A 16,743-nucleotide genomic window follows, 5' to 3' on the forward strand; every position below is an offset into this window, starting at 1 on the left:
CAAAGTTTGGACGGCAATGAATTTCTTTTATATTTTTCTTTAATACTTTCATTATTTAAATAACTTTTCTTCCTCAATTTTTAAAAAAGATTTATTTATTTATTTGAGAGTCAGAGTAGCACAGAGAGAGAGAGAGAGAGAGAGAGAGAAAGGTCTTCCATCCGCTGGTTCACTCCCCAATTGGCCCCAATGGCTGGAGCTGTGCCAGTCCAAAGCCAGGAGCCAAGAGCTTCCTCCAGGTCTCCCAAGTAGGTAGACGGGCCCAAGGACTTGGGCCATCTTCTACTGTTTTCTCAGGCCATAGCAGAGAGCTGGATTGGAAGTGGAGCAGCCAGGACTTGAACTGGCACCCATATGGGATGCCGGCACTGCAGGCGCTGGCTTTACTCACTACACAACAGCGCCAGCCCCATTCCTGAACTTTTTTTAAAGACTTATTTATTTATTTGAGAGGCAGAGTTACAGAGAGAGGTCTTCCAGTTGTGGGGCCATTACCCAAATGGCTGCAACAGCCTGAATTGGGCCAGTTCAAAGCCAGGAGCCAGGAGCTTTTTCCAGGCCTCCTATGCACATGCAAGGGTCCAAGCACTTAGTCCATCTTCCACTGTTTTCTCAGGCTACCAGCAGAGAGCTGGATTGGAAGAGGAGTAGCCGGGAAATGAACTGGCACCCATATGGGATGCCAGTGCTGCAGGCAGAGGGTTAACTCACAACGCCACAGCACAGGACCCTCTTTCTAAATTTTTAAAGCAATTTTCATTTGGGATAAAATGCATACACAACAATAAATCTTGAAAGCCTTGTTTAAAAATAAAAACAAGGGCCAGCGCCACAGCTCAATAGGCTAATCCTCCGCCTGCACACTGGGTTCTAGTTCCGGTCGGGGCGCTGGATTCTGTCCTGGTTGCTCCTCTTCCAGTCCAGTTCTCTGCTGTGGCCCAGGAGTGCAGTGGAGGATGGCCCAGGTCCTTGGGTCCTGCACCTGCATGGGAGACCAGGAGAAGCACCTGGATCCTGGCTTCGGATCAGCATGATGCGCCAGACAGCAGTGGCCATTGGAGGGTGAACCAACGGCAAAGGAAGACCTTTCTCTCTGTCTCTCTCTCACTGTCCACTCTGCCTGTCAATAAAATAAAATAAAATAAATAAATAAATAAATAAAAACAAACGAGGGACCAGTGCTGTGTTGTAGTAGGTGAAGCCGCAGCCTGAGGTGCTAGCATCCCATATGAGCACTGGTTAGAGTACTGGCTGCTTAGCTTCCAATCTGGCTCCCTGCTGATGATGCACCTGGGAAGCATTGGAAGACAGCCAAAGTGCTTGGACCCTTATACTCATGTGAAAAAACTGAAGGAGGCTCCTGGCTTTGGCCTGGTGCCTACGAGGCCATTGCAGCCATTTAGGGAGTGAGCCAATGGATGGAAGATTTTCTTTATCTGACTCTGCCTTTCAAATAAATTAAAAAAATTTAAAAATCTTAAAAATGAAAAAAAAAATTTTAAATAATAAAAAAGAAATGGGGATGATCATACTGATATAAAACCAAGAGTGGAGAACAATGAATACTGATTAATTACTTCTGCTATTTCACATATATTGCAAGATAAATAAAAACAATGAAAAGATCAGAAATTTAAAGACATTTTACTGTAAAAATCATGGCTGAAAGATTTAAATAGCGAACTGTTCCATGTACTTGGAAAGTATACAAAAATTGCTGAACATATCACCTTTTCAAATCTTTAAAGAAAAAAGTGAAAAAATTAACAAGTATTTGAGAAAAATAATAGTTCTTGACAAAATACAGTATCATGACTGAAAATGTATCCTTTTCAAATCTTTAAAGAAAAAAGTGATAAAATTAACATATATTTGAGAAAAACAATAGCTCTTGACGGAAATACAGTATCACAACGAGGGAAAAACAGAATAAAGTATTTTTATAAAAAAAAAAAAAACATGAATCCCCCCCCCGGAAAAAAAAAACAAATTCAAATCACAAGCTATAACACTGATTTGTTTGGTGTAAAATCTAAATCACAAATGAGGAATACACTCAATTATAAAGAAACTTTGTAGCACACCCACTTCTAGACAACGTAAAACAAGTAAATTAAAAGTCAAGATGACCTCCTTATGATTCTATTTCAAGAAAGAATATTCCTTTCAGAAAGTATTTAATCACAGAGTATTTATTAACCAAAATTACTATCATGATCTACACTATTCACAGACATCTCTCTAAATGACTACCATTTTCAAAATTTTAACAATTCTACTGAAAGAAAAAAGCAACTCAACACTGAGGATATTTAAAAGAATAGTTCCACAGCTGAAGCTCCAACAGAAGAGTTTTAGAAATGTTCCAAACAAGTGTGTAAATACCCAAATAAATTTATAACCATATAAAGTATTTTTCCAGGCTAATAAAATATATACAAAGATACTTCAAAAAGTTCATGAAATGCATCCATAAAAAACTACACATGAAAAAATTTTCAAAAAAACTTTTATAGCACAATGAAACTTTAAAATTCAATTTTGCAAGCACTTTTTGAAAAAAAATTTTTTTTTAAATTTTTGACAGGCAGAGTGGACAGTGAGAGAGGGAGAAAGACAGAGAGAAAGGTCTTCCTTTTGCCGTTGGTTCACCCTCCAATGGCCAGTGCATCGTGCTGATCCGAAGCCAGGAGCCAGGTGCTTCTCCTGGTCTCCCATGGGGTGCAGGGCCCAAGCACCTGGGCCATCCTCCACTGCACTCCCTGGCCACAGCAGAGAGCTGGCCTGGAAGAGGGGCAACCGGGACAGAATCCGGTGCCCCGACCAGGACTAGAACCTTGTGTGCCGGCTCCGCTAGGTGGAGGACTAGCCTATTGAGCCGCGGAGCCGGCCTTGAAATATCTTTGTATACATTCATATACTAATTACTAAGTAAAAAAAAATTAGCTTGTGTATATTTGTTTCTTTACAGTCATTCCATACAAATATACTACCCTACAGGGTTACCAACCTTTAAGAGCACTTCCATATACAACTCACAAAAGTAAATCTCCTTTGCACTGTGCATTATTCAAGAAAGGGACACGAACTTGCTACCAACTTTCTGATTTTTTTTAGAGACCATATTTTAAACCAACAAAAAATGAATTTTAGCTCAAACATGAATTCAAGATCAAGTAAAGTATTTTATTAAGTGAAGCTCTCCCTGCAGAATATCTCACTCAATACACATAATGCATTTAAATAGATTACTAAAAAGGTGACAGCTGAGGAATGCTTTCATTTCCTTCCATGGTTTCCACTGAATGTCATTTCAGAAATGCCTATGCAACACATGACAACATGGAATGTCTCCACCCATGAAACAGCATTTGAGTCAGGGAAGCACACTTAGGGCAGTGACATGGAACTTAAGTTGTTAGCCAAAACAATATAAACAAAAACACCAAAATACTAATAAGGTTAGAAATAATTGGCATATAAAGATCCACTTTGAAAATGTCATTTAGAAAAAAAAGCTAAAAATATATATTGCTCTTAATGTTAGTATGCCAGGATTCCTTTTCTAAATAAACAGCCAAAGATTTGTTTTAAAAAAAACTCATTTTAATTGAAATTATATAAATGAACCAAAATTCTACTGGTATTGATAACTAGTAAGACATTACATTTCAAAAATAAATCTAAAATCTTGATAAATCTTACCTGCAATAACAGCTACATAAAAGTAATTTGCTTTTTTTATTGTAACATTTTTAATGTTTATTAATGCTACTATAATTACCCAAACTGTCATTATTTTTTCTATGAACTCTCCTATTCAAAAGATTAGCTTACACTGTATTCAGTTTCTTAGATCACCTGCTATAATAAAGTGCAGATGATAAAGGGGACATAAAGAAAAATGAATCAAAGTCCTATCTTAAGGAATTCACTATTTTGTCTGGAAATAAGGTATACTAAAGAGGGCTGGCAGCATGTAATGCCAAACTTGGGATTTAAACAGTAAGAGAATCACTGCGTGTTCCCCTGGCCAAGCAAGTTCACATTTAGTGCTTTGAGCTGTGTCGTAATATAAATAAACAGGAAAATACATTCCAGTGAAAGATAACATGTGCAAAGACTTATGTAAGTATAAATACAGAACCAGTGGTTCCTAAAGAAAGCTTTCACCAGTCTCTTGAATCCCTTCAGATAAATTCTTTTTGCTCCTTACTGGGTGTGACCAGGGACCCCACTACTTCTACGATGACTTGGCCTGCCACCACCTATACTCTAGCAGATCATAATGAAAGGACACAGGAAATAGTTATTGTATCTGTGCACCCTTGGCTACTCTACTTGCATGACAGATCATCAAGATCATCTGTTGTCAATCTAGCAATAATTTTACAGATTAATGTAAGAGTCCCAACTACCCTTTATTTGGATACTATATCCTTTTGCTACTATTAAAATGCCCTTTTCTTTATGAAATGACAATAATAGTAGCCAGTGATCCATTTTTAATTCCTTTGCATGGTACAAAAAAAAAAAAAATAGAAAAAATAAAAAAAAGGCTTTGCTCTTTCAATGATTAAACTTTTAACATGTTTTACTGGACCACTAATGTAAAATCCAGGGAAACAATGAATTGGTAGTGATAAGTAAATTACATTTCACATTTCTGGCAATAAGGAAAACACATGCAATGAATTTTCCAAATTAAGAGCTAAAATATAATTTGATTAACTTCTGTAAAATTACTTTAGCAATAGGATATTCTTTTAACTTGATATTCTTACCAATAAAAGGCTCTCATTTAAAATCTAACATGATTAACATTAAAACGTGTATTTGAATAATTTAGAAGTCATTTTAGATGACTTTATTAGTATGTCATGCAATGTTCTGAGTCCTAATTATAAATAATAATCATCACATAGAAAGTAAATTACAAGGCTAGCACTGTGACACAGTGGATTAAGTTGCCACCTGCAATGTGGCATCCCGTATCAGAGCAGTAGTTCAAGTCCCAGCTGCTCCACCTCTGATTCAGCTCCCTGCGAGTGCACCTGGGAAAATAGCACAAGATAGCTCAAGTACTTGAGGCCCTGTCACTCATGGGGAATACCCAGATGGGAATTCCAGGCTCCTGACTGGCTTGTGCCTGGCCCAGCCCTGGCCATTGTGGCAATTTGGGAAGTGAACCAGTGGATGGAAGAATTCTCTCTCTCTCTGTCTCTCCTTCTGTTACTGTATCTTTCAAATAAATAAAACAAATATTTAGGAAAAGAAAAAAGAAAGTAAATGGCAAGAGATTAAGCTGAATGGCACTGACAGATTGGAGACTTTTTTTATAACCTTGATATGAACTTGGCTACAATTTATCTCTGAAGTTAACTATGTGTATAAAAAAACTTAGTATAGGCCAAAATGCTTAAAGCAGTGATATGTTACTTCTAAAAAAGTTGTTAGACTAACTTATATGTCCTGAAAAAGTTGTGTTTTTGTTGCTGTTGGTGTAATTTCCTTTGCAACTTCCTAAAGCACTTGATCAAACACTTTGCACATAATGGCTAGTCAAAAACAATTTTGGCAGTTCCTAAAATTTAGCACACTTTGGAATTCTGAGATTAACTTAGATATAGCACTACTATATTTCAATTACCACAGAAATGTCTTAAAAGTGTTGACTAGCTAAAAACAAAAGTATATGAAGAATTACATCTGTGTGTATTTTTCATTTGCTTCTCTGCTGATTTATAGTGAGCCTCCCAATTACTGACTAAATACCAGCATAACAATGAAAAACTCAGTAATATTGACTTCTTCAAATTTAAAAGACACCTAGCATAGTGTTAACTTTGGGCTTTGTAATCAGACACTTGTTTTGCCATTTATGTTCACAGCAACCATGAGTAAGAGAAAAAGGACAATGTGAAAATTAAACTGCTTTTAAAAGCACCTCTCCTCAATAAAACAAGGTACTATGTCATATTCAATCTCAACGTAGAATAAACTGAAAATAACTGCTTAAACTTTCCTAAGAGGTATACCAAACTGCCAACATCCCGTCTTTTCAAGATGACTGGGGAACCTCACAAACTTAAAAGAAAGGTAAAGTAAAAGAAGGCATTTTTTGTAGGTAGGGAGGCAATGAAAACAGCAACTTTGCAAAGTGTCAAGAAGTAACATGTTACAGTAGTGACAAAACAATGTTTTACCTTCCTCTTAATAAAAGGTTTCTAAATGATTCCCTTGTTAAAATCATGCAACCAGATTTTTAAAAATCTACAAGCACTTTTCTTACAGGAAGAGTATTTGTAAAATGTGGTAACAGATGAATGATTAAAAAAATGCTTCCTCTTCCATCCAATGCTTCTATCTTGCTCTACAAGAAAATGCTCAGTCACAGCTTGCAATCACATTCTACATGGCTGAAGTATATGAAAGATGGTCTTAGTTATGACACTACAGAGTCAGACCACAAACTGTTGCCAGGAAGCAGCAAGGCAGCAACTGAAAAGAAAGCAATTAACAGTAGCAGTGTGGGCACTGGCACTCTATCAGCACACCTCACACATGGTTGGGGTTTGTCCATTTATTTGTAGGAAGTGAGGGGTCTGTTTGGAGTTGGGAGTTACTTGTTTACATAGGTTTTGGAAAATGAGTTTAGGATGACTTTAATAAAAATCCTGAGAGCCATTAGTATACAGTTTTACAGCTTTTCTAAGAAGAAAATTATGTAGAGAAATAAATACTGTACCTTCTTTTAAACACAATTTTTAATGTTATTTATAAGTGATCTAATAGGTTCTTCAAAGATCTTAACATTCCTCACCAAAAAAGGTGAAAGTTATAATCTTTTTTAAAGATTTTTATTTATTTGGCCGGCGCCGCGGCTCACTAGGCTAATCCTCCGCCTTGCGGCACCGGCACACCGGGTTCTAGTCCCGGTCGGGGCACCGGATTCTGTCCCGGTTGCCCCTCTTCCAGGCCAGCCCTCTGCTGTGGCCAGGGAGTGCAGTGGAGGATGGCCCAGGTGCTTGGGCCCTGCACCCCATGGGAGACCAGGAAAAGCACCTGGCTCCTGGCTCCTGCCATCGGATCAGCGCGGTGCGCCGGCCGCAGCGCGCCAGCCGCGGCGGCCATTGGAGGGTGAACCAACGGCAAAGGAAGACCTTTCTCTCTGTCTCTCTCTCTCACTGTCCACTCTGCCTGTAAAAAAAAAAAAAAAGATTTTTATTTATTTATTTGAAAGAGTTACACAGAGAACGAGAGGCAGAGAGAGAGAGATCTTCCATCCACTGATTCACTCCCCAACTGGCCACAATGGTCGGAGCTGTGCCTATCAGAAGCCAGGAGCCAGGAGCTTCCTCCAGGTCTCCCACATGGATGCAGGGGCCCAAGCACTTGGGCCATCTTTTACTGCTTTCCCAAGCCCTAGCAGAGAGCTGGATGGGGAGTGGAATAGCCAGGACCCAAACCGGCACCCATATGGGATGCTTTACCCGCTACGCCACAGTGCCAGCCCCTCTCTATACTGTTTTTAAAATTTTTTGCATATACAGCAATTGACCTACTCTTTAACAAGCAGTTCAAAATAAACTGCTTCCAGATTATTTAACACTTTATAACCTAAAAAAAAGACTAAAGTATTTCTTCTTTAGCTAAGAATAATGTCATATTTAAGAAAACTTCAAATGGCTACCTTGAAATCTGACAGAATTTGCATTTTAAATAAAAAAGCATTTAGTACTGTTTATCTGCAAATCTGTCTAAACTGAAAAGTAGAAGTTGGGGCCGGCGCCATGGCTCACTTGCTTGATCCTCTGCTTGTAGCACTAGCATCCCATATGGGCACTGGGTTCTAGTCCCGGTTGCTCCTCTTCCAGTCCAGCTCTCTGCTGTGGCCCCAGAGGGCAGTGGAGGATGGCCCAAGTGTTTGGGCCCCTGCATCCACGTGGGAGACCAGGAGGAAGCACCTGGTTCCTGGCTTCGGATTGGCGCAGCACCAGCCATGGCGGCCATTTGGGGGGTGAACCAACGGAAGGAAGACCTTTCTCTCTGTCTCTCTCTCTCACTGTCTGTAACTCTACATGTCAAATTAAAAAAAAAAAGTAAAATTTTATTTTAAGTTTGTAATACCATCAAATATGGGTCTAATTCTATTTTGTATTCCTCTAGGAGTCCTAGCTCAGACTCCTATGAAGTAGGAGTTTTTCTTAATTTTTTTAAAATCACAACCAAAATTTAAAGTGCCTTAGTATTTTTAATAGGTTGATATTAAGTTTTTTTTTAGAAGCTTAAGATTTTTTTTTTTTTTTTAAGAAAGCCAGGAAGAGAAAGCAACAGACATTTCTCATCTGTTGGTTTACTCTAATGGCAGCAACAGGTAGGTCTGGGCCAGGCTGAAAGCAAGAGTCAGGAATTCCATCCTTGGCTCCCACTAGAGTGTAGAGGCCCAAGCACTTGGGCCATCTTCTGCTGCCTTCCCAGGTGTATCATTAGGGAGCTGATTCAGAAGCAGAGCAGATGAGACCTGAACTAGCACTCCAATACATGAGGCCAGGTTGCATGTAGAGGCTTAATCACACTGTTTCATGAGATGGCCCCTCAAAATATTTTTTTTAGAAATGTTTCAAAGATCTACAAAAAGCTTTTCATTTATTTCATAAGCATACAAGTTCTATTTTGTACATGACAATACCCAGGTATCTGGATATGAAGGTTTCAAAGATGTATCTGACAGTATGCAAATAACTAAAAAACTTTCTGTGTATGGTATAAGGTAAAAGACACAATTCAACAAACTTCAGTGAACATCTACTAAGTATCAGGCTATGGAGATAAAAAAAAATGTGTTAAGATTGGAACTTTGGGAATATAAATTTACAAATGCTATTCAGTAAGAAGTGTTTTATAACAAAAGACAGGCACAAAGTATATAGTACAATAAGTATCCCAGCAGAGACAATGTCTCTTCACTGTTGTATTATACAAGTTCAAAGGGCAGATTCCTTCCAGTAGGCAGTTTGACAATCCCTGAAGGGCTAGGATTTTGTTAGGCAAAGAAGGGAGGATATTCTGGTGGTAGAAAAAGCATGACAAAGGGCATGGAAATAAACAAAGATGATTCAAATGCAAGCAACTTCTGTACCAACTTTTGTAAAGGATACAACACAATAGGGATGTATCAAACATAAACCAAACAATGAAATATTTTAAAACCAGTTCTAAGCAAGAGGAGTGATACGACGTGATACTGTTACAAAATTAATTTGACAGCAATATGAGTGCTAGCTTGAACCAGAGAAGACAGGTAAAACTATTACTACATTCTAAGGACAAAAATAATAATGAACTAGATTGATAATAAGAATGGCAAAGAAATGAGTTAATAGAATGATTAACTGAGAGGTGAGCATCGTGGTACACTGGATTAACTGCAGCTTGGAATACTCACAACCCATATCAGAGTGACAGTTCAAGTCCCAGCTGTTCTACTTCAGATCCTGCTTCCTGCTAACATGCCAGGGTAGACAGCAGATGATGGCCCAAGTGTTTGGGTTCCTGCTATCCACATGTGAGACCCAGCTGGAGTTCTGGACTACGGGCTTCAAACTGGTCCAGCCCTGGCTGTTAGGCACATTTGGGGAGTGAACCTGAAGACGGAAGATGTCTCACTCTGTCTCTCCATCTCTTCCTGTCACTCTTTCAAATAAAAAATAAATCTTAAAAAAAAAAATACTAATTGGATATATGTAGATAAGGGGATTGAATAAACAACAAAATGCTTAACTTGACCTAAAGATTAATAGCATCTTTAACAGAAATAGGGGCATTAATTTTAAAGAAACCTGTGACAATGATGTAAACCTAACAACTGAATTAATACTCATACTGAAAAAAGATGGTGGGCCTGCGCGGTGGTTTAAATGTGTAAAGCCACCACCTGCAGAGCCAGCATCCCATATTGAGTGCTGGTTCAAGTCCTGGATGCTCCACTTCTGATTCAGCACTCTGCTATGGCCTGGGAAAGCTGGCCAAGTGCTTTGGCCCCTGCACCCACTTGGGAGTCCCAGAAGAAGCTCCTGGCTCCTGGCTTTGGATCTGCGCAGCTCCAGCCATTGCAGCCAACTGGAGAATGAACCAGAGGATAGAAGACCTCTCTCTCTCTGCCTCTCCTTCTCTCTCTGTGTAACTCTGAGTTTCAAATAAATAAATATTTTTTAAAAAAGATGGTGATAAAATCTAAATATAATACATATTTCTCTTCAGTAATGTTAAATGACAAAATTATATTTTAAAAGTGAATTGTAATTATGAAAATTTATGTTTAAACAAATAAGAATCCTATTAAGAAAGTACAAATGTTGATATAAATACAGTAAACTGACATTCTACTAGACATAGTATACACTTGCATTTACCATATTACTAAAGACATTTTACAACATAAAACCACAATATACTTAATATTTCATTTTACATCAATACATCATCAGGAGAAAAGTGGAAATGAGGTACTGGAACTCTGCAGAACCATGGGGCCTGGAAATTGACTTGGAAGTCACTGGTACACAGGAACAGCATAGGATTTTAAGGTTAAATCAAAAGGCTAAATTCAAAAGTGTTGGAAGAAATCTCAGTGCTGCATTTTATGGATACCAGTATCAGTAAGAATCATAAATAAAGCATTCTATACAGAACTCTATTAATTTGCTAAAATCTTTATAATGCAGGATGACAGATATAATCATAGCCTCTAAAATTCTACTAGGGAGCTATAAATTCAGAAGCTGATTACTGGCATTGAAAAAATGAAATTCTTCTCTAGACCTCAGTTCTGGAAAAAAAATCAAAAATCTGTATCATATACTTAACTTTGTACTGTTTTCTGGCTGAAGAGGGGCGACACTATTCTAGAGACAAAATTATGGAAATGGATAAGCAAACTTTTTTCTCAGATGTAGGTGACATTTTTCTATATAAACAGAATAGTTGAAGACTGAATATCTTTTAACCTCTAATGACAGAACTCACTCAAATACTTAGAAAACTTTTTAAAATAAGCTGTTTATATTTAAACTGGAAGCAAAACATTAAATTAAGAAGTACATTTGTGGAGGCCAACGTAGTGGCATGGCAGGTAAGGTCTCCGCCTGACACTAGCATTTCATGTGAGTGACAGTTCATGTCCTAGCTGCTCTGCTTCTGATCTGCTCCCAGCTGATGGCCTGGGAGAGTTATGGAGAATGGCCAAAAATGTCTGGGCTCCTGCCTGCCACATGGGAGATTTAAGAGGATGCTCCTGGCCCCGCCTTGGCCTTTGTGGCCATCAGGGGAGTGAGCAGCAGGTTGGGGGGAGCTCGTGCTTGAGTGCTCTCTCTTTCTCCCTCTCTTCCTCTTTCTTTGACTTTCAAATACAAATAAATAAATCTTAAAAAAAAAAAAAAAGAAAGAGGGACCTCTTTGGGAACGGAAGGCAAAAAAAAGTACATTTATGGGTTATGAAGTTCTTAAGACTTTTTCTCCAACAATGTAATTTAGAACATTTGATCAAACCAAAAAATTAATATTCATAATGTTTAACTAATAATTAACCTGGTAAAAACATCTTAAGCATTTATGCTCTTTTGAGAAAATGAAATTTTAAAAAACTATTTAAGGACTATTCAACACATCAGTGAGTCATTTTAGATTTTATAATTCAAGTATTTAAAACAAGAGCAATTAAAGATTTCTTAAAAGTTTTTAATCTTTTAGTTTCTTTGTTTAAAAACTTTTTCTAATAATCCTTCAGAATTTGTTCTCAATATGCCCAAAGTAAGCTGGCTTGCTGTTCTCACAGTCACAATAGGAAAAAAGTGCAAGTTGATATAAAGAAAGAAATGAATGGAGGAAACATAACAAAAAAAGACTTTGGTTTCAGTGACTTATGGAATGAACACATAAATTACAAAAAAGTACTAAATATAATAAACATAAAAACATCTGCTTATGTGTTTTTCAACTGAAATAAAATACCCAATACAGATTACATTTGCATAATGTCAAACTAACCATTGAATTCACTTAGCCAAGAAGACAGTTAACCAAGAAGGCAAGTCTGGTTATTTCTGCAACATGTATAAATTGACAATAGAAAAAAAGACCTTAAAAAGCCTATTCCATGTATTTTCTTTCATTACCAAAACCAGTACTACATTAAGGTAAGTATTAGAAAATTTCCTTTTCCTCTAAGCCAATACAATTGGGTTCCTACATAATGGTGGCAATTTTAAATTTCCATTTGACAGTTTTAATAAAATATATTGATGTGAACCAATAGCCAAATATCCCTGACCTCAGACATAAGAGGGTATTTCCAAAAGATTGTGGAAGATGGAATTAAAAGAAAGTTTAGAAGTCCAATGAGCTGTCCATTGTAAAGATAAAGTTTATACTAGGTGCAAAAAATTTTTAATATCCATGCACACAAGAAATCTTTAAAAAGTGCAAGGAAAATGGGTATGCATAATTTCAAAACTTTTGCATCAAAACAAATTTATTTTTAATTCCAATTTACATGAATTATCTGAAGTACCCTTGTAAAGTAACTTTCAGAATCAACTTTGTGCAAAATATGTAAATTACATTTGACAGAAATTTGAATATTTTTCACCTTATATAATGACAAGATCATTTTTAATGTCAAAAGTATTTTTCATTCAACACCGTACTTTAGGAATCCACAGTTAATGCCTTGCTATAAACTTCAGACAAAAACTTTGATATACATTGGAGAGTCTAAATTATTGGAATAGAGAGAGCTAAAGGCCATGCTTTATTTTTACTGGATGCCACATTCTGAAATCCACATTTGCCCTGCAATTGTCAGTCATTTCAATCCATCCAGTTTGTAAACAAAGATTATACACCAAGTTTGACAGGAGCATCTGATCAAATAAAATTTAAAATGATCATCATTAAACAGGAAGCAGTAAAAGGAAAAATGTCACCACACACCTCTCTTTTAAAAAGGCATCAACTTTCATAAAACATAAAGCCTTAAGTTTAAACCTCCAAATCAAGTTTTTACTGCTATTATTCAAAATAAAGCTGCTACCCTCCACACAGAACCAGGGCAACTTCAAGACAGCTTACAAGTTTTTATGTTATAAGGGGAAGCTATTGCTGTAAAGTAATTTTTCTAGTAATTCCAAGTAGCCCAAGAGGAAAATGCAAAGAGTCTATGCCATGTTACCTACTACCATTACTCTAAAATTGCTTTTCATGCAGAACTCTACGTGGTTGTGTTGCTTTTGGCCTGTTAAAGGCAAAGCAACATTATCTCTGGATTGCCAATAGTTTCTCCTTATTTGGCTAACATCGAGAGATCCCAATCAGACTACTATAAAACTTTAACATGCACAAAGAATCCATTTTGAGAAAAGTTTGGGACCAGCTTTCTTTTTTTTCCCACCCCCAGAAGAATGACCAGAGCTTGGTAACAGGCTTTGAAAGGAGTGTCCCGTGTTTATTCTTCTCTTTCCAACCCCAGCGCACACCCCAGGACTTGGGACACTGCGGCAGCGCCTCCGAGGACCGGACTCACTGCGTTCCGGTCCGGAGGTGGGCAAGCCCTTTGGAACGCTCCCTCACCCTACACACTTCACCCCCTCTCTTCCAGCCGGTGCACATCGCTAATTACACCCCGGTTTCCCCTCCCCGGTGACCAAGAGTAATAAAGGAGAAAACAGGAAATCGTTCGCTCTGGGCACTCGGTTTAGGGCTCCTGATTACTGTTATTATCATCATCATTTGCAATCAAGTTCTAAAAAGTACAACAAATCCAACGTCCACCTATAAGCCAAAGACGTCCATCTGCCCAAGCGTCCCCAATGCCCCCTGAGAGCCGTTTCCTTCAGCATCCCCACCCCCTCTCCAACAGATCCCTGGCACCGGGGCCAGGGCACAACCTCACTGCACCCCTCCCTGTCTGGAACCCAAATACCAGACACACGTCCACAGATGACCCTAGGGCTACAAGACGCCCACAGCCCCTTCCCTCCGATACCCCGGAAATCATCCGGTTCCCAGCTACAACAGCAACTGGTCTGAAGGGGGCCTGAAGCCCGGGGCCCTCCCTCCACCAGTCGTCTCCCTCCGTCCCCGTCGGGAAGCCGCCCCCTCACCCCCGCGGCAGGGAGTCTCCCGCCGCCCCCGGCCTCCCGAGGACGAGGAGGGTGGGAAGGTCCCCGTGAGAGGCCGGCGAGGACCCTCAGGGTCAAGAGAGCCGGCGGCCGGGGACACAGACCTGGTGCAGGGCAGTGAGTCCGTCCACATTGGCGTAATTGATGTCGGCGCCGCGGTGCAGCAGCTTGAGGACCTCGTCCGTGTCGCCGCTGGAGCAAGCAGCCAGGAAGACGGCGCCATCGTCGAACTTCACCTTGGTCTTCTGGCGCTTCACCACGGGAGGCTCGAGGTCCGTCTCGGAGCCCATCCAGCGCTTCAGCTGCTCGTTCCGCTTCTGCTTCGCGTCCGCCATCTTCATCCCCTCTCCTGCCGCCGGGTCTTCTTATCGCGAGGGGGGGAAGGGGGAGGCGGAGAGGGAAGAGAGGGGAGGCAGGGGGTGTGTGACTGTTTCTGTGAGTGCGGGCCAGAGGAGGGCTGGGAACCGGGAGGAGACGCTCGAGACTTCCAGTATCCCACAGAGCACTGGGGCGGCGCGCCCGGCCGAGCGGACCTCCCTTCCTACCACAGAAGCCCTCCCGCCCCCGGCGCGGCCACCCGTCACCGGCGGCCAATCTAACGTAACTTCGCGAGATCCGGGCAGGGAGGCGCCCTTCGGCCAGTGCGCATGCGCTCTGGGACTGCGCCCGCCCCAGGAAGAGCGCTCCCGCGAACTGTGGCGGGGGCGGCCCGGTCACCGGAGGGAAGCGGGTGTGGCCCGGGCCTCCTGGGCTGCGGGGGTTGGGGCCAACCTGGAAGCGAGGAGGCAGGGAGGGAAGGTTGTTGCGGGCAGCTGAGGGCTCCTGAGGTTCCGGAGGCCCACAGCCGGGCTGCAAAGCTTTTCAGGGCCGACCTGCCTTCCGGGCCGTCTCGGCCCGGCCGAGTCGTTTCCTCCGGGCGGAGGGTTTCCCCATTGGCTGCGTTATTTGAATGGAATGGAGGACAGGTCTCGAATTAGGCGCTTGTGGGTGCTCTCCGAGGAGCTCAGATGAACTTGAACGTATCAGTGTTGATAACGGCCTTTTTGAACGGGGTGTCTGTCGCCGAGGGCGTCGGTAGTGTTTGCCGAGGTGACCACCTATTGACGAGGGTTGACCTGCGGTAATTGCTGCGGCTTCCTGCCAGTCCCCGGCGTAGAAACGTCTTCCTTCTTACTCTTGCTTGGTACAGTTTGGTTTTCTCTCACGCTTATTTTGGAACCTCTTCCCCTTCCTTCAGTACTTTAAGCCCGTCTGGTACTACCCATGAGCTTAGCTCAGCCCCGCTACTGGTCCTGACCTTTTATGGGATTTCTGGTCCCAGCTCCAGCGCTTTCCAAAGGAGCAGTGCAAAGACCCAGGCGAGTCTAGAATCCAAAAGGAATGTTAAGGCAATTACTTCCACCGGTATTTATTGAATACCTACTGTGAGCCCGTGACATACTGGGTACTGAAGTGTACAGTTTTAAAGGTCCCATATTTATTTCAACCACCTCTTTAGGTTACATGGTCAAAACAGATTATAATTTCTTTTCATTAAAGAAAAGGCTTTGTAACTTTGCCTTGTCTGGCCACACACTTTGTAATGCAGATGTCTTTCGAATGTCTTGCGAATCATGTATGGGAGGTCTTCCAAAAGTTCATAGAAAATGTACATTATGAAAAAACGGTATAGATAAAGGTTTTTAGCACCAAAATTACCTATTCAGTTTTCTACAAACATTTTGAGGTACTCGTGTATCTACCTTCTTGCCAATTGATAGCCCTAAACACCCTATTGTAATCCCCTATTTTTAAACAATGCATTTATTTTTGTTTTATTTGGAAGGCAGAGAAACAGATCAAGAGACATGGGGAGATCTTCCATCCACTGCTTCACTCCCCAAATGCCCAAGACCCAAGTACTTGAGACTTCAGCTGCTTGCCCAGTGTGCATTTGCGGGAAGCTGGATCAGAAGCAGAGTAGCAGGGACTCCAACCAGGTACTCTGATGTAGGCACTGCTGTGCCAAATGCCTGCCCCCATTTGTTTTTGGAGCCAAAATAAAAGTCATGAAATCTTACCCCTGAATGGGAATTTAGTTACCATATTTAGACTGTGTGTCCAAAGAACTAGGTGATTTATCTAATTTTACCAGGATTAGGATTCACTCAGCAAATATTATGCACCTGTTCTGAGTCATACATTGGGGAAACAGCAGTGACCAATTAAGTTTTCAACATGATGCTTTTTTCCTGTAGAATACACTGCAGCTTATCATAATACGAAATAAAATGAGAGATTTTGAGTAAAATAAGATTAGAAAACCACCTCCATGTAAGACTGAATTTTCTGAACCGTCATTACTAGAATAATGATATTCATAGAACCCAGGTTAGGATAAAACTTCTAAAAATATTGTAGAACTACAAAATGAGTCTAATATGTTAAAATGCACTGTTGTATGTTCATAAAGTACACCAAAGATAACACCAGACCTTAGCATAATAATGGTGTTAGATACTGAAGAACTTTGTTGGTACTTAAATACAAAATCCCTATCCACAGAATGCAACTCTCAAAAGCA

General features: G+C 40.3%; 1 protein-coding gene across 10 annotated transcripts in view; it reads right to left on the reverse strand.

Annotated features, from left to right (window-relative positions):
* PPP1R12A (protein phosphatase 1 regulatory subunit 12A) overlaps positions 1–15,414 on the reverse strand; it is a 155,435-nt gene extending 140,021 nt beyond the window's left edge. For all 10 annotated transcript variants that reach the window (XR_016216196.1, XM_002711361.6, XM_008256843.5 and 7 more), the window contains exon 1: positions 14,285–15,414. Coding sequence is in view for 9 of the 10 variants with exons in the window: in XM_002711361.6 (XP_002711407.2) it covers positions 14,285–14,521 (237 nt within the window). In the remaining variant the exon portion in view is untranslated. The remainder of the gene's footprint in view (positions 1–14,284) is intronic.
* Positions 15,415–16,743: the final 1,329 nt, after the last annotated feature.

This window comes from Oryctolagus cuniculus, chromosome 11, assembly GCF_051225735.1.
Source record: "Oryctolagus cuniculus isolate XC-2025 breed Fujian yellow rabbit chromosome 11, ASM5122573v1, whole genome shotgun sequence".
Classification (NCBI taxonomy): domain Eukaryota; kingdom Metazoa; phylum Chordata; class Mammalia; order Lagomorpha; family Leporidae; genus Oryctolagus; species Oryctolagus cuniculus.